The sequence below is a fragment of the Rhinolophus sinicus genome, linkage group LG01, assembly GCF_036562045.2.
Source record: "Rhinolophus sinicus isolate RSC01 linkage group LG01, ASM3656204v1, whole genome shotgun sequence".
Classification (NCBI taxonomy): domain Eukaryota; kingdom Metazoa; phylum Chordata; class Mammalia; order Chiroptera; family Rhinolophidae; genus Rhinolophus; species Rhinolophus sinicus.
This window is the reverse complement of record NC_133751.1, coordinates 1495438-1520537: the sequence shown is the minus strand read 5'-3', so window position 1 is coordinate 1520537 and position 25100 is coordinate 1495438. Positions and strand designations below refer to the sequence as shown.

General features: G+C 45.4%; 2 protein-coding genes across 3 annotated transcripts in view; both read right to left on the bottom strand.

Moving 5' to 3' along the window:
• The window catches only part of TSPEAR (thrombospondin type laminin G domain and EAR repeats), a 116381-nt gene that overhangs the window by 50376 nt on the left and 40905 nt on the right, over nt 1–25100 (bottom strand). For both annotated transcript variants that reach the window (XM_074324222.1, XM_074324189.1), the window contains exon 2: nt 19033–19253. In XM_074324222.1, coding sequence (XP_074180323.1) covers nt 19033–19253 — 221 coding nt within the window. The remainder of the gene's footprint in view (nt 1–19032; nt 19254–25100) is intronic.
• Nucleotides 9704–10306, bottom strand: LOC141571545 (uncharacterized). Its single transcript, XM_074331986.1, has one exon. The coding sequence runs from the start codon at nt 10304–10306 to the stop codon at nt 9704–9706; it is 603 nt and encodes a 200-aa protein (XP_074188087.1).

The window sequence follows — 25100 nt, the reverse complement described above, 5'->3', positions numbered from 1 at the left end:
CCTGACAGCTGCCCTCGCTGTACATCCGTGACACCACAGGTGAGGTCTAAGACCTGTGACAGCCCTCGTGTGACACCACATACCTGGATTCTGTTGGTGATAGGCTCAGGCATTGTTGATACCACTAGGGTTTGCTGGCTACTCTCATTATTAATTGAAACGATACATTTCAGTTGGAGGTTAGTGAAAATAAAGACGTAATTCCTTTTTTGCATCCAACTGCAGAGGCCCCAGGGAAGGGCCCTGCTCTAGCCCACGGCACCGGGCAGAGCACAGAAGTCCCTCTGTTCTAAGGGCACATGCTGACCTAGCAACTGGACCTGGGAGTTCCACAGTTTTGTGGGATGAAGGGGAAGACATCACAGCGAGCAGCTGCCCCTCAGGGGGTCAGGCAGGAGACCACCCCTCCTTTAGGCTGAGGGCTGCCTTTCAGGAAGGTGAGTCAGGAAGGGGCGCCCGGCCCAGCCACCCTGGGCTGGTCTTGCAGAGCCAGGCGGAAGCATCCTGTCCATCACAAACCTGCCCTCTTCCCGCAAGCAGCCCAAATCACAGCTCTCAGGGGGCCCACCAACCAGGAGCCTCAGATGCAGTTAGTCTTCCCGGACTCAGAGTTCCCGTGCTGGACAACAGCAAACGTTCTCTCTGCAGGAAGACATCTGAATCGAAGCAGGAAGAGGCCTCAAACTGCCTGCAAACACTTCTCTAAAGACAAGGACCATTACTCAGCCAAAAATAACCAAGCACACCAGGAAAGAAGCCACATGAGCAAGAATGGGCAGACGTAACTGAAAACTGGGCTGCACCCACAGCCTTCCAACAGTGAAGTGCCACCTACAGACTATAAAACAAACCTCACAGAGACTTAAAGAGATAAAAGGCCAACTTTAAAAGGATTCAGGAATAAGGAACTCTAAGAGGTCCTGCAGAGTGGGCCACCAAGAGACTACCAGCAGGTGGGCTGGGCCATCACACTAGGCGTGGTGCCAATTAAAGGGTCTGTCGTGAGGGCCGAGGCAGGCTCTCAAGAATGTTCAGCCTGGCTGTGAGCAGAGAGAGGACTGGCTGGAGTGAGTGAAGGCAGAACTGGGTGGGAGGGAGAGTGCCTAGGTGGCCCTGTGTGGAAGAAAAGGGTCAGAGATGGAGAATCGAGTCACACCGGGCAGAACAGGAGAGGGGCAGGACCCAGGGAGAGGCTGGGCTGCTGGTGTGGCTGTTGTCAGCGGGGAGCTATAATAACACGGGGTTAGGGAGGAAGGACAGGGCGTACCTGGCACCACATTCAAGAGGGTGCATGTTGGCATCCACAGGTCAATCAGCCACCTGGAGGTGGGAATGGAACTTGGGCCCAGGAAGCTCCCTCCACGGGTCACCTGCTTCCTTCTGACTTGGGATCTGTACACCATGACATCGCCAAGCACAGTTTCCCTCAAATGGGGCCAGAGGTGCATTTGAGGCCCGCAGTCAAAGCCCTTCCTCACAGGAGACCACTGCGGCCCAAGCCAGGCTTGCACCCTCCAGGTAACACGCCTGCCCTGAGCCAGTGTCGATCCTCCTCTCTGTATTTCCCAAGATGGCCACCGGCTTTCACACTTGACTTCCTGAGGGGAGCCCCCACTGAGCCCCACCACTTCCAAATATCCCACTGCTCTCAGCTATTAGTCCCTGTGATGGTTAATTTTATGTGTTGACTTGGCCAGGCCACAGTGCCCAGTTTTTTGGTCAAACACATCTGAATGTTGCTGCAAAGGTATTTCTTAGATAAGATTAACATTAAATCAGTGGGCTGGTCAAGATGGCATAGTAGGTAAATGCTGGCTCACCTCCTTCCACGACCACCTCAAAATTATAACTAAACTACAGAAAACCATCATCGAGAATCACCGGAAGTCTGGCTGAATTGAAGCCCTACAACTAAGGACATAGAGGAGAAGCCGTGTCCAGACTGGCAGGAGCGGCAGAGGCGCGGAACGGGCTGGTCCCACACCTGAGTGTGACCATGAAAAATCAGGAGGGATATCTCAGCTGTGGAGGTCCCCCCTGAAAAGTCAGAGGTCCCAGGCTCCCCCACCCAGTGTTTCAGTGCCAGGGAGAGAAGTCTCCAAAATTTCTGGTTGTGAAAATCAACAGAGATTGTGGCTGAGTGAGACGGAGGGTGGCTGGAGTCTCAGGAGCTCCTCTTACAGGGCCCATGCAAGGACTCATCAATGAAATCACTAGCTCTGAGCTCCAGTGCTGGGGAAGCAGCTTGAAAGGTACCAGGGACAAATGGGGAGGAGTTGAGTTGTCTGACTTCAGGACTAGGGCTGAAGGGGCAGCTTTACGCCTGATGGAGGAGCTGGCAGGAGCCACTGTTCCTTTGTTGGACCCCCCCTCCCGGCGGGCAGATGCAGGTGGCCGCCATATTTGAGTTTCCATCAACCTGGCTGACACCATTCACCCCTCCCAACTTGCAGGACCACCAAAGTGGCTTCCAATGGCTTTTCCGTACAAATGGCCTGTCTTGGCTCATGCTAAGGACTTTCCTAAAATCTTTCAAAAGTTCACAACCCCCAAACAAGGAGCATCTGGCCTTGGTGTGCCCTGTACCTCTTGCTAAATAGCCCCAAGCCTGGCATTAGCAGCAGCTGACCTCGGTTCGCAGCTTAGTCGCTTCCAGGCACCTCCAAGCCCAACATAAGTGGCAACCATCACTTTGTAGTTCATACCAAGTGGCTTTGACCTGCACCAGAGACCCTCCCAAGAGGCCCCAGAACCAACAGAACCAGTGGCCAGATTTAAACCACACAAGAGCACCGCTCAACCTCCTCCACAAACAACACACCCAAAGGGCAGACTGGGCAGGCTCCATAGCCCTACAAAAGCAAACCCTGCTCCACAGCAACTCCACTGCAGTCATGGTCAGTCCTCACAGCCAGTCAGTCTGAGAGTCAATCCCTCCCACTGACATGCCAACAGCAACCAAGGCTCAACTATAACAGAAGGGCACAACACAACCTACACGAGAGACATACCAGCAGCACCCTGCTCAGTTGACTAGGAAGACTATGGCACTGAGCCCCACAGGACACCTACAACATAAGGCCACTCTACTAAGACCAGTATACATAGCAGCCCTACCTAAAACACAGAAACAAACACAGGGAAGCAGTAAAATTGGGAAACAGAGAAACATGTCCCAAATGAAAGAACAGAACAAAGATCCAGAGAAAGAACTAAATAAAATGGAGACAAGCAACCTATCATAGACAGAGTTCAAAACACTGGTTACAAGGATGTTCAATGATCTCACAACTTCAACAAAGAGATAGGAAACCTAAAAATGGGGATAAAAACATAAAAAAGGACCAGTCAGAAATAAAGAATACAATAACTGAAATGAAGAATACATTCAAGGGAATCAACAGTAGAATAAATAAAGCAGAGGATCAAAAAAGATTTGGAAGATAAGGGAGCAGAAAATACCCAAACAGAACAGCAAAGAGGGGAAAGGTCAAAGATGGCAGAGTAGATAAAAATTGTGCCTGTGTCCTTCTGTGAACACGTTAAAATTACAACTAAATTATAGAACAATCAACCTGAACAACTATTTGAAGTCTGGTTGAACAGAAGTCCTATAACTAAGAATATAAAGAAGAAGCCATGTTGAGACTGGTAATACAGGCAGAGATGCAGAATGGGCCTCAAACCTTTCTGTGGCGGTTGAGAATCAGGAGGTATACCTTGGCCGCAGAGGTCCCCCAGGAGGACTGAGGAACCCCAGCTTCACACCAGGCTCCCCAGCCCAGAGTACGGGTGCCAGGAAGAGGAGCTCCCACAACATCTAGCTGTGAAAAACAGTGGGGATTCCAACCTTTTGGGTGGGACAGAAGGTTGAGGGAAACCTATGTTCTCTTAAAGGGCCCACACACAAATTGCTCTCACTCCCAGGCACTCACCTTGGGCTCCAGTGGAGGGATGGTGACTCAGGGGGCCTTGGAGGCATGCAAGGTGCAGACTGAAGAGTGTGGCTTTGGGAGGGGGTGGGTACTGGAGGACAGTCAGCATTTTCCTGGTGAGGAGTCTTCTTCCCATGAAGGCGGCAGGTAGGCACCATCTTTTCTGTGTTGAGTCCACCCCCATAGGCCAAATCTGAATCTGATTGTCCTAGTGAGCTCTGGAGCTCCATATGGTTGACTCAGATGGGACCCCACTCCACCCAATTCACACATCACTAAAGGCATTTTTTTCCATGAGCAGCCAGCCCCTTCTGCATTGCACTCTTTTAAGGAAAACTATCAGAGTCCATGGGCCCCAGATGGGTAGCGACTGGCCTCAGTGTGCTCTGAGACTTTCATTGAGTAGCTTCAGGCTCAGCAGTGGGACCAAACTAGAATCTGCATTAAACTGGTGACCACAACTCTTCCCACTCTAGTGACTCCCTGAGACCCTGCCCCACCCAACACACCTACCACATGAGGCTCTATCACTGGCTGAACCTTAAGGGAGCTGGCAAGTGGCAGCAGACCTCTTGGTATCCTGCTTTTTGTGGAGCTACCCCAGGCCTGGTACTGGTGGCTGACGTCCTCGGTTTGTAGCATGGCTTCTCCCACGTGCCTCCAGGATTAGTAAAGGCAGTGAACACTACGGATCATTCTGTAGCTCCTACCAGGTAGTCCCTGGGTGGTCACAGGCAGTGGGTGACCTGGGCTTGCACTGGAGCCCCTCTCAAGAGGCACCAGAACCAACGTACTTGGAGGTTGGCTTCAGACCACAGCAGAGCACCACCCAATTAGCCCCACAAGCAGCACACACAAAGGTGGTCTCAACAGGCACCAGAGCCTGCTGGGGTGAATACCACTCAGTGGGGTAAGCCACCTGCACAATAGCGCATAACCTGTAGATGTGGCCAAACCTCACATCCAGTCAGCCTGAGTGTCAATCCCACCCACTGACATGTCAATAGCAATCAAGACTCAACTATAACAGAACAGCACACACAACCCACACAAGGGACACTCATGGAGCACCCAGCTCAGGTGAGCAGGGAAACTGTGCCACTGGGCCCCACAGGATACCTAGTACATAAGGCCACCTGTCCAAGACTGGGAGACATAGTAGATCTACCTAATATATAGAAACAAACAGAGACGCAACTAAAATGAGGAAACAAAGAAATGCATCCCAAATGAAAGAAGAGGAGAAAAATCCAGATGAAGAACTAAACGAAATGGAGACAAGCAACCTACCAGATACAGACTTTTGAAGATACAAACTTCAAAACAATGGTTATAAGGATGCTCAAGGAACTTAGTGAGAACTTCAACAAAGAGATATTAAGCATTAAAAAATGATATAGAAACCATTAAAAAGAACCAGTCAGAAGTGAAGAATACAATAACTGTAATGAAGAATGCACTAGGAGGAATCACCTGCAGGCTAGATGAAGCAGAGGATCAAATCAGGTAGCAGAAAACACCCACAGAAAATAATTTAAAATATGAGGACAGTTTAAGAGACCTCTGGGACAACATCAAGTATAACAACATTCACATTAGGGGTACCAGAAGGATAAGAGAGAAAGAAGAAATATTTGAAGAATATTTGAAGAAATAATGACTGAAAACTTTTCTAACCTGGCAAAGGAAATAGACATACAAGTCCGGGAAGCATAGAGAGTCCCAAACAAGATGAACCCAAACAGACACATTATAATTAAAATGGCAAAAGTTAAAGACAAAGACAGAATTCTAAAAGTAGCAAGAAAAAGGCAACTAGTAACTTATGAGTATAAGGAAGCTCCCATAAGACTGTCAGCTGATTTCTCAACAGAAACGTTGCAGGTCAGAAGTGATTGGCACAAAATATTCAATGTGATGAAAAGCAAGGACCTACAACCCAGCAAAGCTATTATTTAAAACTGAAGGCCAGATAGAGAGCTCCCCTGACAAGAAAAAGCTAAAGGAGTTCATCACTACCACACCAGTATTACAAGGAATGTTAGATAAGAAAAGAAAACCCCTACATATGCTGCCTACAAGAGACTCACTTCAGATTGAAAGACACACACAGAGTGAGAAAGTAAAGGGATGGAAAAAGATATTCCATAAAAATGGAAATGAAAAAAGTAAACAAAAAAGCTTGGGTGGCAATACTTATACAAGACAAACTAGACTTTAAAACAAAGCTATACGAAGAGACAATGAAGGACCCAATAATTCCACTGCTGGGTATTTATGTGAAGAAATGCAAAACTCTATTTTGAAGGGACATGTGCATCTATATGTTCATTGCAGCATTGTTTACAATGGCTAAGATGTGGAGGCAGACCGGGTGTCCATAGATGGAAGAATGAATAAATAGGAGCTGGTACATATATACAATGGAATATTGCTCGGCCTTGGAAGGGAATGGGTTCTTACCATCTGTGGCAGCATGGATGGACTTGGAGGGTACTGTGCTGAGTGGAGTATGTCAGATACAGAAAGACAGACGCAGTATGATTTTGCTTATATGTGGAATCTAAAGAACAAAATTAACAAACAAAACAGAAACAAACTCATAGATACAGAAAAGATTTTGATGGTTTCCAGATGGAAGTGGGGTTGAGAGTGTGGATGAAAGAAGGGGAAGGGATTAAGAAGCACAAATTTGTTGTTACACAGTAGTCATGGGAATGTAGGGTACAGCATAAGGAACACAGTCAATAATATTCTAATAACTATGTACGGTGTCAGATGTGTACTAGATCTATTGGGGTGGTAGATGGGAGGGGGTTGGGGGTAGGGTGAAAAAGATGAAGGGATTAAGAAATACAAATTGGTAGTTACAAAATAGTCACAGGGATGTAAAGTAAAGCACAGGGAATATAGCCAGTAATATGGTAATAACTATATGTAGTGCCAGGTGGGTACTAGACTAGTCAGTGGGATCACTTCTTAAGTTATATGAATGTCTAACCACTAACTATGCTGTACACCTGAAATTAATATAAAATAATTTTGAATGTCAAAAAATAGAAGACCAAAATTCTAATTTCACTCTTTTTGAACATTATGCATGTAACAATCTGCAGTAAAGGATTTATTAGTATGCACTTATATGTATCCATTTAGGCATCAAAAATATATAAATATACAAATAAATAATAAATGTAAAGTGTTTATTTAAAAAAGAACAGCCAAAAAATATATATGAAAAAAAAAAAAAAAAGAAATGAGAGTTTAAGAGACCTCTGGGACAACATCAAGTGTAAAAACATTCGCATCATAGAGGTACCAGAAGGAGAAGAGAGAAAGGAAGAGATTGAGAACGTATTTGAAGAAATAATGACTGAAAACTTCCCTAACCTGAAAAAAGAAATAGACACACAGTTCGAGGAAGCACAGAGAGTCCCAAACAAGATGAACCCAAAGAGGCCCACACCAAGACACATCATAATTAAAATGCCAAAGGTTAAAGACAAAAAACAGAATCTTAAAAGCAGCAAGAGGAAAGCAGTTAGTTACCTGCAAGGGAACTCCCGTAAGACTGTCAGTTGGTTTCTCAACAGTAACTTTGCAGGCAAGAAGGGAGTGGCAGGAAATATTCAAAGTGATGAAAAGTTAGGACTTACAACCAAGACTGCTCTACCCAACAAGCCTATCATTTAAAATCAAAGGACAGATCAAGAGCTTCCTGAACAAGAAAAAGCTAAAGGAGTTCATCACTACCAAACCAATATTACAAGGAATCTTAGAGGGACTTCTTTAAGAAGAAAAACAAGATTAAAAATATGAATAATAAAATGGCAATAACTACATACCTATCAACAATTAATACTTTCAATGTAAATGTATTAAATGCTCCAATCAAAAGACAGGGTGGCTGAATGGATAAGAAAACAAGACCCTTACATATGCTGCCTACAAGAGACTCACTTCAGATTGAAAGACACACAGACTGAAAGTAAAGGGATGGAAAAGGCTATTTCATGAAAATGGAAACAAACAAACAAAAAACACAGCGGTTAGCAATACTTATACTAGACAAAATGGACTTTAAAATAAAGGCTATAACCAGTGACAAAGAAGGACCCAGTCATCGCACTTCTGTGTATTTATATGAAGAAACACAAAACACTACTTTGAAAAGGTGTGTGCGTCCATATGTTCACTGCAGCCCTGTTTACAACGGCCAAGATGTGAGGCAGCCTGGGTGTCCCTGAATGGATAAAGCAGAGGTGGTACACATATACAGTGGAATATTACTCAGCCATAAAAAAATAATTAAATTTTGCCATCTGCGACAACATGGATGGACCTAGAGGGTACTGTGCTGAATGGAGTAAGTCAGACAGAGAAAGATGAATGTCGTATGATCTCACTTATATGTGGAATATAAAGAACAAAGTAAATGAACGAACAAAACAGAAGCAGACTCATAGACACAGAACATTTTGATGGCTGCCACCTAGGAAGGGAGATGGGGTTGGGGTGAAAGAAGGGAAGGGGTTAGGAAGTACAAATTGGTTGCTACACAGGAGTCAGGGGATGCAGGGTACAGCATAAGGAACACAGTCAATAATATGGTAGTAACTGTGTGTGGTATCAGATGGGTACTGGATTTATTGGGGTGATCACTTCACAAGTTATATAAATGTCTAACGACTATGTTGTACACTCGAAACTAATCTAATATTGTATGTCAACTATAACTGAAAAATAAAAAATGATTTAGAAACATTAAATCAGTGGACTTGGTGTAAAACAGATTGCTCTCCATGGTGTGGGTGGGCCTCAGAGAATCAGTTGAAGGCCTTAAGGGAAAAGACTGCGGTCCCCCAAAGACGAAGTTATTCCGACTCCAAACTGTTTTTGGACTCGAGCTGCAACAGCAACTCTTCCTTTAGCCTCTGGCTGCCCTACAGATTTTGGACTTGAAAGGCCTCACAGTCACGTGAGCCAATTGCTCAAAATAAATCTCTGCACACACACACACACACCCTACTGGCTGTTTCCTGGAGAAGCCTGACTAACGCAGGTCCATCGTCACCCTCCTGCATCTTCATACAGAGGGAAGCAGCACGCTGTGCCCGGGGGCACTGGAGTGCCTGTACCAGCCTGCCCAAGGCCTGTCTTGGAGTGGGCTTCATGCCTTCAAGTCAGACGCCTATTAGATGGGATCTTCTGCCCTAGCAGAGCCCCGAGGCTCCAATGTGCAAGGCCCAGGGCCTGGACAAGTGGTCCTTCTGTCCCTCACAGGTAGAGGTGTTGGGAGGCATATGGGGGTCTCCCAGGTGAGCAGGATTCTCTGCACTGAAGGCTGCAGGGGGATTCGTACCCCAGGAGACCCAGGCAGAGGGTGGGAGGACCTGGCCAGCTCTGCCCCATCGGTGCTGTCACCCTGGACGCAGCTCAAAGCCAGATTGCTCTCCCGCCCACCATGCCACATCAAGCCCTGATGGCCTCACAGATATGCACTCAGGCCACACAGAGGGACTGACAATGACTTTATTTGTTCACAGACAGGTCACTTACATAGGGCAGGACAACCAGGCCAAAGAGAAGGATGCTGGATGAAATGCAGGGCCTGGAGGAAACTCAGAGCCAGTGGGCAGTGAGGGCTCAGCTCAGCCTGCCAGGTGGGTGGCTCAGGGGCAGAAGGAGACCCTAGACTGGGCTCAAGGCTCTAAACATTCCAGGTGGAAGTCAGTGCGGCCCCAGGAGGGCTAGGGGGATGTGCCCGGTCAGCAGCAGGACTTCTGGGCCGAGGCGGGGACGCAGCAGGCCGTGCGGGAGTACACGGGGCGGCAGATGAGGGACATGCAGGAGGAGGGTCTGCAGCAGGACGAGGGGGCTGGGCAGGGGGCGGCCCCAGAGGAGATGGGCACACAGCACACGGGCCTGCTGCAGACGGGTGTGCAACAGATGAGTGTGCAGCAGACGGGTGTGTAGCAGACGGGTGTGCAACTGACGGGTGTGCAACCGATGGGCACACAGCAGGACTGCTGGCAGGGGGAAGAGGTGCAGCAGGAGGGCTGGTAACAGCTGGGGACACAGCAGGGGGGCTGGCAGCAGCTGGGGACACAGCAGGAGGGCTGGCAGCAGCTGGGGACACAGCAGGGGGGCTGGCAGCAGCTGGGGACACAGCAGGACGGCTGGCAGCAGCTGGGGACACAGCAGGGGGGCTGGCAGCAGCTGGGGACACAGCAGGGGGGCTCGCAGCAGCTCTCCGGGCAGTCATCCACCTGCCAGGAAGAGTCCGTGCAAGAGTCACAGGAACCAGGCAGGCAGACACGGCCACCGTAGGTCAGGTCGCTGGAGCAGACGGACAGGGTGGACGCGACCATGGTGGGCGGTGGGTGGGAGGTGAGCGGGGAGGAGGGTGTGAGTGTGAGTGTGAGTGTGAGTGTGAGTGAGTGTGAGTGTGAGGTGCTGCTGTCGGCTTTTATACCCCTGCTGGGGTGTGTGCTGCCCCAGGAGGAGGCTTGGGGAAGCCTTCCCTTCCTTGTTGGTGTTTAGTGTTGCGCTGTGGTTCAGCATCACTGGCTCACTGTCAATGCCATGGGCTCCTGAGTGGAGCTCATGGACGATCCTGACCTGTGTTTGTCCCCAGAGGACAGACAGTAGAAATGTTCTGATGGCTTTGCAGGAACAGTAGCAAACAGGCAATTCTGAAAACAATAGTTGTCTGCTCCATCCCATAAGGGGCTGCTCCTATAAACAGAAGCTCTACCCCACCCGAGGGAGGAGGATAGGACAACCCAGAACCTTTGAGAAGAGGGAGATGTGCTCAGCTGGGGATGGCCTGATGATGTTCAGTTGGCCTGGCCACAGGGGGATGCACTTTGGGGGCTCATGAAGCCGGTTGTTGTGGGAGCTGAGAAGGCATGCATCTACCAGCAGTGAGCCCTGGGGCAGGTGTGAGGAAAATGTGTCCTTCTGGGGACAAGACTGGCTCACAGAGAGGGGCAGACGCAGACCCCTGCTAGTGCAATAGGAATGACCATGTGGGGCAAATGCCTTGGCTCATTGCACCTTGAGATTTCATAGAACCCTCCCAACGGAGTGCCTAATGCTCACACTTGTGTCCTCTCCTCACAGCTCAGACTATATCACCTGCACAGGGTTCTCAAGGGCTCCTGCAGCCTCTGCATGAAAATCAGGGCAGGGTCTCCTCCCTGAAGAACCACCCCCTCAGGCAGAAGGTCATCAGGATTCTGTGCCTGTGAGCTGTCCCTCTATTGCCAGTTCCTGCACACTGTCACAGTGAATGCAATGGCAGGGTCTGGCTGTCCATGGAGCCTTGTCTCAAGGACTCCTGCACAGTGTGTAGCATCTCGAGGCCCAGTGCTTGCTTCTACACCTGTGACCTAGTGATCAACATCTGGTCATGGCCCCTTGTGTCCTCAGCATATGGCTACTGTACCCTGCCATGTCTCTGAAGGGAAAAGGGCAGGGGCCTCTGGGCTGCAGAGCTCTGCAAAATTAGCCCATGTCTCCCTTAAGGGCTTGTCAGGGGCCAGTGGGCTTCAGGGTTTGAGGCCTCACTGACCTCTGATGGGTGGGGCTGGGGCTCTGCTGGAGAACAACATGGCAGTTGGACCACAATGGAGAATTCTTATCTCAAAGAAATAATGGCTGAAAACTTTACAAATTTATTTAAAAACTTTAATCTACACATCTAGGAAACTCAATGAACTCCAAATAAGATATACACAAAAGATCCACAAACAAACATGCCACAGTAAAAATGCTGAAAGTCAAAGACGAGGAGAAAGTCTTGAAAGCACAAGAGGGAAATGACAAGTCACTCACAAGGGAGACCCCAAGATTTACAGCAGATTACCCATCAGAAACGATGGGGACCGCAGGCTGTGAGATGATATATTCAAAATGCTCAAAAAAATTGTCAACCAAGAATCCTATATCCAACAAAACTATCTTTTAAAAACTGAAGACAAAATACATTCCCAGATAAATAGAAACTGAGATAATTTGACGTTAGCAGACCTACCTTATTAGACATATTAAAAGGAGTTCTTCAGGCTGAAAGCAAGTGACCCCTGACAAAAATTCTAATCCACAGGAAAAAAACAAAGAGCACCAGTAAAGGTAATCATGTAATTACAAAAGATAATACAAATGTCTGTTTTATTCTTTCTTCTATTAACTGATTTAAAAGCAATTATACAAAACAATATGTGTACTATGTATGTTGGGCCTGTAGTATATAAAAATGTAAGCTGTTTCACAATATCACTACATAGGAGCAAAGCCCTATTGAGCAAAGGAAATTACTCCAGATGGCAATGTAAACCCACAGGAAAAAGTGAAGAGAACCAATAATGATAAAAAAGTTAGGATAACAAAAGCTATAAATATGCACTTGCTCTCCTTTCTTCTCTAAGCTTCTTATAAGTCATAAATGTATATTAATTAATAATTATAATATATGGTTGGGTTCTTTAACATTTATAGATGTAATATGTATAACAGGAAGCCCATAAAAAGGACACGAAGAAATACAATATATGTAAAATGGAGCAATGTTTTTACATGTCACTGGAATTGAGTTAATATAAATCAGAAGTTGATTCTGATAAGTTAAAATAAATATATAGTCAGTTCTAGAACAAACACTATGGACAATGTTTTAAAATATAGGAAAAATATTAAAGAAATCAAAACACTACATTAGAAAACATTCACCAAATGCAAAAGAAAGCAGCAAACGAGGATGAGAGGAAGACAACAAAAAGACACGAGATACAGGAACAAAAAACCAAACCAGCCGCCACTGATTCTTGTCACTAGTGGTAACCATGTTCTATCAAGTCATGATAAACACTGCATTAGCAAACACTGAGCCATTGCTCCGGGGGAAATACAGGGCTAGTACCTGTGAGCGTCTGGTCTCATTTTTGTCAACTGCTCATTACACAACCTTGTTTTATGTGTGTCTAGGAAAAACACATGGTATTTTCCCTTAATCACACATAATGATTCTGACACCAGATGCGTGGGTTTTTCCCACACCGACCGATTCTCCAACGCAAACTGGGTGTCCTACAATTCAGTTCTGACACTACCCAGAGTTAGTGTCAGACCCCACAGGTTAAGAGCTCAGTCCCACAAGACTGCCCTCCACTTCAGATGCCAACTGCAAGTAGCAGGTATCTGGGTTACCCACAACTTCTGTTCTACTTGGCTACAAATCAGAGGTTTCCACAGCCCCCTCCTCAGTTCAATAATTCATTAGAGTGGCTACAGACCCAGGAAAACAGTTTACTTACTATTGATGATTTATTACAAAGGATATTTTAAAGGATACAGACAAACAGATAGAAGATACATGGAAGGTCTGGGAGAGTCCTGAATGCAGGGACTCTATCCCCGTGAAGTTAGGGTGCATCTTCTCCTAGCATGTGGATATGTCCACCCACCTGGAAGCTCTCTGAACTCCATACTGTTTGGATTTTATGGAGTCTTCCTCAGGAAAGCATGCTTTATCATTAACTCGATCTCCAGCCCCTTTGCCCTCTCTGGAGGATAGGGGTGGGGCAGGGCTAAAAGTTCTAAGCTTCTAATCAGGGCTTGGTCTTTCTGGTGACAGCCCTTATCCAGGAGCCACCCAGAGTGTCTTCATGAGAATAAAAGAGGCACCTAGTGATCTATCACTTAGGAAATTACACAGGTTTTAGGAACTCTGTGCCAGAAACCAGGGTCAAAGACCAAATATTAGCAAGAACAGAGGATAGATAGATAGATAGATAGATAGATAGATAGATAGATAGATAGATAGATAAAGATATAGATATAATTTCACAATGTGTGTTTAATATTCATTGTTGATTCATTAACACTTCCTACAGCAACATAACTCATGCTGAATGAAGCTTATCTAACACTTGTGTTCTCTCTATAAGGAACATCACAGCCTTCTTGCACTTAAGAGGCCATTTTAAACAGCAAAATCACCAATAAAAAGCACAAAAATGTAGAAAATGTGGCACTAAATAGACACAGAAAAGGACCCCATCTATAGTATGAGCTATAGTACTCCCCTTGGGAAGCTATGCCCTGACACCAGTGCCTAGTCCACCCTTCAAAGCAATTTTGGAACTCTTTTTTCTGGAATGGCCATCAGAGCTGCCATCATATTACCCTTGATGTCCTGAATGTCATCAAAATGTCTTCTTTTCAATATTTCCTTTATCTTCAGGTAAAGAAAGAAGTCATAGGGGCCAGATCAGGTGAGTAGGGAGGGTGTTCCAATACAGTTATTTGTTTACTGGCTAAAAACTCCCTCACAGACAGTGCCATGTGAGCTGGTGCATTGTTGTGATACAAGAGCCATGAATTGTTGGTGAAAAGCTCAGGTTGTCTAACTGTTTCAAGCAGCCTTTTTAGCACTTCCAAATAGTAAATGTGGTTAACTATTTGTCCAGTTGGTACAAACTCATAATGAATAATCCCTCTAATATCAAAAAAGGTTAGCAACATCATTTTGACTCTTGATTTGGACTGACGGAACTTTTTGGTCGTGGAGAATTGGCTGACTTCCATTGTGCACTTTGACGCTTGGTTTCAGGGTCGTATTGGTACACCCATGTTTCATCACCAGTGATAACACAGCTGAAAACATTTTCTTGCCTCTCCAAAAGGTCTTGGCAAACTTCAACTCTCCTTTGTTTTTGGTCATCGGTGAGCTCCCTCAGGAAAATTTTTGCACACACATTCTCATGCCAAGATTTTCAGTTGTGATTTTCCTGTTTCTCTATTGGTGTTTACTTGGTCTGCTATTCTTCTCGCAGTCAACTGACGATTTTGATGCACAATTTGACGAATTTTTGCAATGTTTTCATCAGTTTTGCTTGTTACAGGCCACCTTGACCTCTCTTCATCAGTAACACATGCTCTCTCCTCGGAAAAACGTTTAATCCATTTGTACACTGCCATTTTCTTTACGGGATTATCCCCATAAATTTGGACTAACATGTCACTGATTTCACATCAACTCTTGCCAAGTTTAACAAGAAATTTAATGTTTATTCATTGTTCTAATTCAAGCTCAGAGATTCTCACGATGGCACACAAAAACATGCAACTACAATAATGAACGCCACCCTGCAAGACACCACCACACATTGACACGAACACAGCTGTGAGACACTGATATACCAAGGTTATGAAACCTTACTGAGCTGTTTGTACAGTGCTGCCAATGGAAGAACACAGTGGCAAGTTCACAAACTTAATTGTCATACCTCGTATATCAATAATAATTTAAGTGTGAATAAATTAAACAATCCAATCATAAGTCAGAGTTGTTAGATTAAAAAAAATGATTCAACCTTATGTTCTCTATAAGAGACACATTTTAGGTTGGTGCAAAAGTAATTGTGGTTTTTGCAATTATTTTTAACCTTTTAAACTGCAACTGCTTTTGCATTAACCTAATAGATTCAAATATGCAAAGAGATTGAAAATAAAAGCATTATGCAAAAAAAAGCTGGAGTAGCTAAACTAACAAATAAAATAGACTCTAAAACAAAAATTGTTACTAGAGATAAAGAGGGACATTTTGTAATGACAAAAAGGCCAATCCATCAGGAACATACAATAATGATAAAAATGTATGCAAATAACAACGGAGCACCAAAATACATGCAGCAAAAACTGATAGAAACAAAGGGAAAATAAACAATTAAAAAACATTAGTTGGAGACTTCAATATCCTCACGTCTATAATGGATAGAAAACTAGGGAAATCAACGAGGAAATGGAAGATTTGAATGACACGATAAAGCAACAAGACTTAACAGACATTACAGAACACTCCACCCAGCAAGGGCAGAATGCACTTTCTTCAGAAATGCACATGGAACATTCTCTAGGATAGAATGTATGTTAGGACATCAAACAAATGTCAGTAAGCTAAAAAGGACAGAAACAGCACAAAGTATGTTCCCTGACCACAAGGGAATGAAATTAGAAGTGTTAACAGAAAAACATTGAGTAAACTCACAGATACGTGGACATTAAACAACACACTCCAAAATAACCAAAGGATCAAAGAAGAAATCAAAAGGGAAATCATAAAACACCTTCAGATGAATGAAAATGAAGACCAAAAGAGCAGAACTTACAGGACTTGGCTAAAGCACTTCAAGAGATATTGATAGCTATAGGTTCCTATGTTAAGAACAAAGAAAGGTTTCACATCAATAATTGAACCTTTCACTTTAAAACAAGAGGTAGGGGGAAGGCAAACTAAGCTTAAAGCAATCAGAAGGAAGGAAATAATAAAAATCAGAGCAGAAAGAAGTGAAATGGAGAATAGAAAAATCGAGAAAAATCAGTGAAACCAAAAGCTGGTTCTTTGAAAAAATTTAAAAAATGGAAAACTTTTTCACTACAGTGATTATGAAAAAAAGAGAGAAGACTGAAATTACTAGAATCAGAAACAAAAGAGGGGATATTGCTAACAACCTTTAGAAATAAAAAGCATTACAGAGAACTCCTAGGAAGAACTGTGTGCTGATAATTTATATAAATTAGATGAAATGGACAAACAGGAACAAAATAACTGCAAAACTAATTCTCCGAGAGCTGTAAAACATTGTTTCTGTTTTGTTAAAGAAACGCTAACCCAATGGGAAAACATCCCATGTTCGTGGCTCAGAGGACTTAGTAATGTTAATTTAAAATGGCAACATTCTCCCAACCTATCTACATATTTAGGCAATTTCTATCAGAATAGAAACTGACTTCTTAGGAAAAGTTGACAAGTTGATTTAAAAATTCATATGGAATTACAAGGAGCCCAGAATAGTCAAAACAATCTTGAGAAAAAACAAATTTGGAAGACTCACACTTCCCAATTTCAACATTTACTACAAAGCTACAGTAATCAAAACAGTGTGGTACTGGCATTGGATAGACAACAAATCAATATTTATTGATTTACCAATGGAATCAAATTGAGAGTCCAGAAGTAAACCCACACATGTATGGTCAACTGATTTCAACAAGGTGCCAAAAACGTTCAACAGAGAAAGGAATAGTCTCTTCAACAAATGGTGCTGGGACAACTAGAAATCCACATGCAAAAGAATGAAATTGGACCCCTAACTGATACCATATAAAAAATTCACTCAAATTAATCGAAGACCTAAATATAGGAGCTAAAGCTATAAAACTCTTAGAAGAAAACATTGGGGTAAATCTTCAGGACCTCCAATTTGGCACTGGATTCTAAAGTTCATATGACACTAAAAGTATAAGCAACAAAGGGGAAAAAAAGATAATCTGACTTCATCAAAATTAAAAGGTTTTGTGCTTCAAAAGATACTATCAAGAAAGTGAAAAGACAACCCACAGAATGGGAGAAAATATTTGCAAACCATGTATGTGATAAAGGACTTATATCTAGAATATAAAGAACGCATGTAACTCCACAATTAAAAGGAAAGTAATTCGATTAAAAACTACAAAGGACTTGAAAACACATTTCTCCAAAGAAGACACATAAATGGCCAATAAGCATGTGAAAACATGCACAGTATTCATCATGGAAATGCAAATCAAAGCCCCAAGGCTTTGATCCCCATGAGGATGGCTGGACCAAAAATGTCAGATAACAAGGGTTGGCAAGGACGTGGAAAAATTGCAACTGCTGGTAGGGATGGGAGATGGTGTAGCTGCCCTGGGAAACATCTGGCAGTTCCGAAAAAGTTAATCCCCGTGGCCCAGCAATTCCACTCCTAGGCATCTACCCAACAGAAACGAAATATTCTCGTAGGTCCATATAAAAATGTGTAAGTGAATGTTCACAGCAGCACTGTTCCCAAGAGCCAACAGGTAGAAACAACCACACGTCCATCAGGCGGTGAATGGAGAAACAACTGTAGGGTATCCACATGGTCGAATATGACGAGGCCATGTCATCGCAATGATGTACTGATGTGTGCTACAACACAACGAACCTTGACCGTGTGGTCCACACGAGACACCATATGTGATGTGGTTCCGTTTATATGAAATGCCCACACCAGGCGGACCCATTAACGTGCTTAGTGCTGGGGGCTGAAGAGCTAATGTGCTCAGGGCTTGTCGTTGGAGGGTGAACACATTCCAAACTGACCGTGCTGCAGGCGGCACTGACAGCACTGAACGGTGTGCATTAAGTGGGTGAATTGTGGGGTGTGTCTACCACATGTCAATAAGGCTGCCAAAAAATGACTGAGCGAGACAGGAAATGGAAAGAGAAAGCAGAGCCAGCCCCCGGTGACCCACATGTTGGAGGCGTCCGTGGAATGGAGACCTTGCTTCCAGGTACTGGAGTCACTGTCAGGAAAGTAGCTGACAAGACAAAGGCTTTACCCTAAGAACTGGAACTTACATTAAAAAGAAGAAAACGGCAGTTACAGAGCTGAAAACGCAATGACTGCAACTGAAAACTCAGCTGTTGGATTTGACAGCAGACTCGATGGAACAGAAGGAGACAGGATTAGTAAGCAGAACTGCCCGGGAAATACTGGATGGAACCAGATCCACAGAGAAAAGACCGCAGGAGGCCCCAGTATGGAGAGGGAGGGCGGACTTGGAAGGATCTGGCACACCCAGGAAGCGCATTGTCCTGGAACCGGAGGAAACGCATGTGTGCTCGCCTCCAGGGGCTCCCAGCCCAGCAGGGGGACGGACCATTAGCTGGCTCTGGGGTGGATGGGACTGCAAGTCACAGGGAATCAGACCCCAAAAGGGGACGTGTTGTCGTTTTTACTGTTGACTTTTCCTGCTAAAGGATGTCAAACTGAAAACTCGAAGCATTATCCCTGGCCTCTGACAGGCCAGCGCACCAGAAAAGTGATCATTGTAGGAATTCCTAGTACAGATCTGGAACCAATGGCCATAGAGCTCTGCCTGCACACTCGCAGAGATGGGGACCTCACTACCTACCAAGGCTACCCCCCAGGTCTGGGAGACCTTGACCGCTGCCTCGTGCCCTTTGCACGCTCTGGCACTGAGGACTCTGGGTCGTCCTGACACAAAGACCAAAAGTGTCACTGACCTTTGGGGGAAGACTGGGAGGTTTCAAGGTTACGACGATGGAAAATTCTTCAGGAAACAGGTCGCATCTGACGAAAATCCTGGACGCAGGGAAGCTGACGGCGTGGGGGGCGGCGGCCGAGAGCTGGAGCCCCAGCGCACCTTGAACCCGCGTCACGCTGATTCCGCTCGCAGCGCCGTCTGGAGGGACCGCCTCTGCCAGGATGTCCAGGGGGCGCAGGTCTGTGCAAGGAAACCACAGGCGGGTTACGCCAGGTCGAGCGGAGGACGTGACCGGGCGCCCCGCGCACAGACTGCGCGAAGTCTGGGTGGAGCGCAGGGGAGGCCGTTGTGCGCTGAGGGGCCAACGCCTGCTCTGTGACAGGAAGCCACGTTGGTCTGTTACAGTCTGTGTCGTTGAAAGCAAAGCAGTAGGGTGTGGGGAGAGCGTCGCTTCCTGTGCTGTGAAACGAGCCGCTCATGAAGCGGCCCTGAAGGCGGCAGGCATAGAAGCATCCATGTTCTCCCACACATCTGAATGCCAAGGGCAGAGGTCACACTGGGGCCGCTGTGCGTGTGTGTGCGTGTGTGCACGTGTGTGTGTGCGTGCATGCGTGTGTGTGTTGGGGGGTGTCCCAGATTGTCTCAGGAGGAGTCTGGCATCTGTGGGGGTTGAGGCAGGGGAGGGAGTCTGTGTTCCTGACCTTGACCCAAAGCTCAGGCTGGCTGCAGCATGGAGTTGTGCCTGGTGGAGGACCCTGGAGAGCTTAAGGCTCTGAGTAAACACTGTGCACCCCAAATTCATCCCCCAAAAAACTGGGAAACACTGGGTACATGGGTCCTGCCTGGTGGTGAGCTTATCCTTTTTGGTTTTAGCTGTGGTCCCACCAGGATCCAGCCCCTCCTTCAGAAAACATGGGTTCTCGGCCAGGCAGGCTGCTCAGCTCCCAGAACCCTCCACCGTCTGGCCAAGCCCCAGGCACAGGCAGTTAGGGCCCATTAACAGCGAGGGGGACCTTGAATTCAGCTAATCCCAGCGTGAGCCTCTCCGACACTGTTTAATTGAAATAGCACCTTGCTGAGGTCACCCCACCCCAATCAGTGCCAACACATGCAATCTTGGCTCTGACAAGTGTTCAGGCCACATGCACTTGTGTCTCTGAATCTGCCTCATCCACACACACACACAACAAGGTTTTCAAGGTTAACAGAGACTGAGCTTTGTATCTTCCTGGAAAAGCTCCCACTAGGTGCAGAATGAGTGATGGACTGCGTGTACGAAGTTGGAGCTGGACATTCAGACGCAAGCACGTGAGGAGCGCTGCAAATGAATTCTAAGGAATTCAACACATTCATGGGCACCAGCGGTGTCCATGCTGAGGGCCCAAACATACCCCTGGACAACAGACCAGACATCACAGAGACGTGGTTTGCCCAGGAATCCGACACTGCTCTAGCATTCAAACATCAGTGAATGTGGGTACACAGCAGTTCTGCCCCAGCTTTGCAATTTCCCATGAATCCACAACTATTTCCAAAACGAAGTCTTCCAAATCAATTAATGTAATTCACCATATCAACAGATTTAAAGAGAAAACTATATGATACTCGTACGTAAAAAGCTTTTTGTGAAATCCAGCATCCGTTCAAAACAGGACCTCTCAGCGATAAAAGGGGACTTTTTGGAAAACCTACAGGGTCACCAAGTAGCACTTGGCCACAGAACACAACAAAAAGATGCCTCACTCCGTGTGCCACACCCACAGCCCCGCCCCGGAACGGAGACTCCCATGGCTTATCTTCTCCCTCTGCCTTTCCCTCTCTCCATGCACGCACACACACACACACACACACACACACACACACACACACAGAGGCCATTGTCATTATTTGCAGTGTGGTGTCCCATAAAGTCTCCACAGACACTGAATTAGCAAATGCTGAATCATGACACCTGGGGAAATACAGGGTTGGGTTACTGGAAGCCTCTGGGCGCAGTATTTTCACCAGCCGATCAACACATAACCTTGTTTGATGTATGTCTGTTTAAAGGCATCTTGCTTATCATACGTCTTACTTAACAGCAGAGTACAATCAACTGCACTGCAAGCTCGCCCAAACGAGGCTTCTGTGACCCGTTTTCTCTGTGAGGACATCCCAGCCTCCGGAACACCAGACAGCAGTGCAGCTGGATGCTGAGGGCGTGTTAACCAGCCAGCTCGCAAGCACACAGCCCCACAATGTGAAAAACGTGGCACTGAAGACACCTGGGAAGGATACAGCTGAAAGAAGGGGGCAGTGTCTCTTTGTCCCAGCTGGGACCATGCACCATGGGGGGGCTCAAGTTTTGGGGCACGCTGCACAAGCCCACAGATGAGCTTGCAGGCCCTACCAGTATGATTTGGGTTACAAGTGATTTTAGTGAGTAGGTGAATTCATCAATGGGGAACCCAGGACTCATGCGGACTGACTGCGTCTCTCTCCATTTATTAGGCTGGTGCAAAAGCAATTGCAGTTTTTGCATTTATTTTTAACCTTTTGAACCACAATTACTTTTGCACCAACCTAATATCATCCATCCGTCTATATAGATACACATCTAATGTCTTTGTGTATGAGTTTTTAAAATACAAATCGTATCATATGTTGCCCACTATGGTTTAAAAAAACTAAACTGACTACAATGTGGACTCATTCCTGTGAAAATATTTTTCCTCCTCGTTTACAGCTGCATAGAATCCCACACTGGTCTGTGTGCTCGATTTCTTCTGCTGCGTAACAAACAACCAAAGCTCAGTGGCTTAAAACAATTCCCGTGAGTTGTGTCACCGTCTCTGGGGCTCAGTAGATGCACTGGGTCTGTGTGGGGCCACACCGTGGGGTGTCACCTGGGAAAGGAGGGAGGTGATGGACGGTGCCTGAAGGGGCTGACAGGGCAGCAGTACAGATCTGAGTCTCTTACCCTGCAAGGACACCACAAAAACGTGGACGTCAAACAACACCGCCAGGCAAAGAGAAACTGAGCAAATGCACCACTGGAAGACCCACTGCGAAGGAAATGCTGAAGGGAATTTTCAGGCAGGAGGACAGGCGGACAGGAGCACAGCAAGAGTGAGGAGAACTTGAAAGGATCGATAAGAGGACAAGTGGGAGTGAAAACTGACCTACGTGACCGTCACACGATTGTGGTGACATATTTAAAGTTCCTGATGGGATCGAAACTATAAAGAGAAATGAAATGTATGACAGCACTAACAGTAAAGGGTGAGGAGGGTAAGTGGAGGTAAAGTGTCCGAGGCCTTGGTAAGAGAACTAGTGTCCACTTGAATCTCTAGGTCACCACTGAAAGGACAGCACACACCAGGATAATTACCCATGACTACAAAAGGGAAATGAGTAATAAAAATACTTGATGAATCAGAAGTCAGGAAACAATGTAAAACAGCAGGTTGTGACAAATAAAAAACAGAACCGGATAGTAGATAGAAACCCAATCATCAATAATTAAACCTAAAGTATTAAATATGCCAATTTATAAATAAAGATTGTTAGTTTGGATTTTTAAAAAAAGAAAACCTGTTTGCTACTTCCAGAGCTCGATCCCAAATATAAGGGCACATAAAGGTTGGGAGTAAAAAGGTGGAAAAGGGTACATCATGCAAACACCAACTTTAAAAAGCTGGTGTGGCTTATTACCTGATAAAGTACATTTTAAAGCAAGAAGAATTATTTGAGATCAAGACATTTCATAAAGCTAAAAGGGCCAGCTAGTAAGCTGTAACAATTCTAAATGTATGTACCCAATAACATACACTAAAACACAGAAATAAAAAAATTGACAGAACTAAAAGCAGAAATAGAGAAAGGTGAAATGATACTTGGGGATATTAATATAGCCCTCTCAATCATTGACGGAAAAGGAGACAAAAACAATCTCAGAGAGGGAAAGGCTAGTCTAAGTTTGGAGTAAAACACTAGTGTCCATGTACCATGTGGCCTCTGTCCCCCACGTGTGGTCAGAACTCGTGACATGCTTTAGCCACAAAGAATACAACGGGGGTGATAAGATGTGCCTGGTTACATTACATAAGATCGTATGCTGGCCTTGGGGGAGAGACTCTCTCCTGTACTGGCTGTGAGCAGCCAGCTGTCCCCTCTGAGCTGCCCATGGAGAGGCCATGTGGCAAGAAATGAGGGCGGCCTCCACTCAACAGCCAGCAAGAAACTAAGGCCCTCAGTCGGACCCCCTGCAAGGAACAGAATGCTGACAGAATTTTGTCAGCCCCTTAAAGACCCTACCCATTACCTCTTCCTTCCTCATTTCTGTGGGGGAATCTACTATAAATCTGATTGCTTCAAATTTGAACTTAAATGTTTCTTTTCCCTCTGACTGTTTTCGACAATTGGTCTTTATTATGGGTTTTCATCGGTTTCATTAGCATGTGCCTAGGTGTGGCTTCACTAGAAGTTATTCTCTTAAGGTTTGTAGCATTTCTTCAATTTGCAGCTTGAGTCTTAGTTTTGGAAGATTCTTTATCATCCTCTCTCCAAACATTCCCCCATTCTCTCTTTCCTCCCACATGAGACTCCAATGACAAAACAAAACAAAACAAAACAAAACAAAACAAAACAAAACAAAAAGGTGTGAAATCTCCTCGCCAGGTTTCACCACATATTTCCCCTCACCAGCCCATCTTAGATGCTTCACAGCTTCCAGGTCACTGATCCCTTCTCTGCTGTCCATTCTACTATTAACCCACTTATCAGTTCATAAATACCATCGTTACGTATTTTTCAGTTCAAGAATGTCTACTTGTTTCTTTTTATATATTTCAGATTTATGATCAAACTCTCCATAATTACATCTATTTTCTTGAGTACTTACATCTATTTTCATCACGATTACTTTAAAACTGCCTGAAAACTCCAACACAGTGTCACCTCTGGGTCTGTTTCTATTGTCTATTTTGTCTCTTGGCCCTATTTCTTGTCAAGGCTAATTCTTGATTGAATATTTGATGTTGTATATGAAACATTCTAGCAGCTCCAAGTGAGTTTCTCTTCTTCCAGAGTTTCACCTCACCCTCCACCAGACAGCCAAGTGGGCACAGAGGACTCTTATTGATGTGAAGCTGGGAGGCAGTCTCTGGAAGCTTTTGTCTACGTCTGGTTTTCCCCACTTAGGATTTAGCTCTTCAGAGGTTCCAGCTGAAAGCTACTCTTCCTTGGCTAGTCGTAACTCTGGGTTATGTCTCCTCGGTAATGAGATTGCAAAAGCACTGCTTGGATTTTTAGTGGCTTTCAGTTCATTTTCTTTCCTGTGTAGCATGAAAATTTGAAAAATGCCCTGAGGGTCCAAGCTCCAATTCTAGAGCTCTTTCTTCTTGGTGCCTCCCATCTGTTTGGGACCCTGTCCCCTTGAGTCTCTGCTGCCTCTGCAGTCACAAATTCCCATGTAATTTTCTCCAACCCCATGAAATTTCCAGAAGGTCTGTTGACTACTCTACGTCTCAGTTTTAGCCTCTGCCCAGTTTCTCCTCCTCACACCCCACAGCAAGATTATCAGTGGCACTTAAAGGAAAAGCCATTTGGAGAGTGCTGGCTCACGTCTCCGGAATCCCTGCATGTCCAGAACCTTTGCTCCTCAATTCTTAGTTTCACTTTCAAAAGCTTTAAATGGATGTTTTTGTGTTTTATCCAGCTTTTCAAATTATTCTCATCAGGAGTATATGTCTGGCACAAGCCACCTTGTCATGCATGGAAGCACACATATCTGTTCTGTCCTCTCTCTCTCTCTCTCTCGCTCTCGCTCTCTCTCTCGCTCTTGCACTTCTAGTCTATACGATCAGTTCCTATACCTCTGGAAGGGCCTGGAGCTGAGCACAGAAGGCCAGGTTCAAATCAATCTTACTTTTATAACTCAAAATATTAAAAAAAGACAACTCAGCCCTCAATTTAATTGAATTCCTCACTGCCTTTCTTGCTTTTCATACATTTCCTAGGAGTTGAGAGGCCTGGGTGGAGACCCACTGTTAGAAACAGAGCGGCAGGCGAGTGAGAATGTGAGTGCCCAGACTCCGGGGGCGTCAC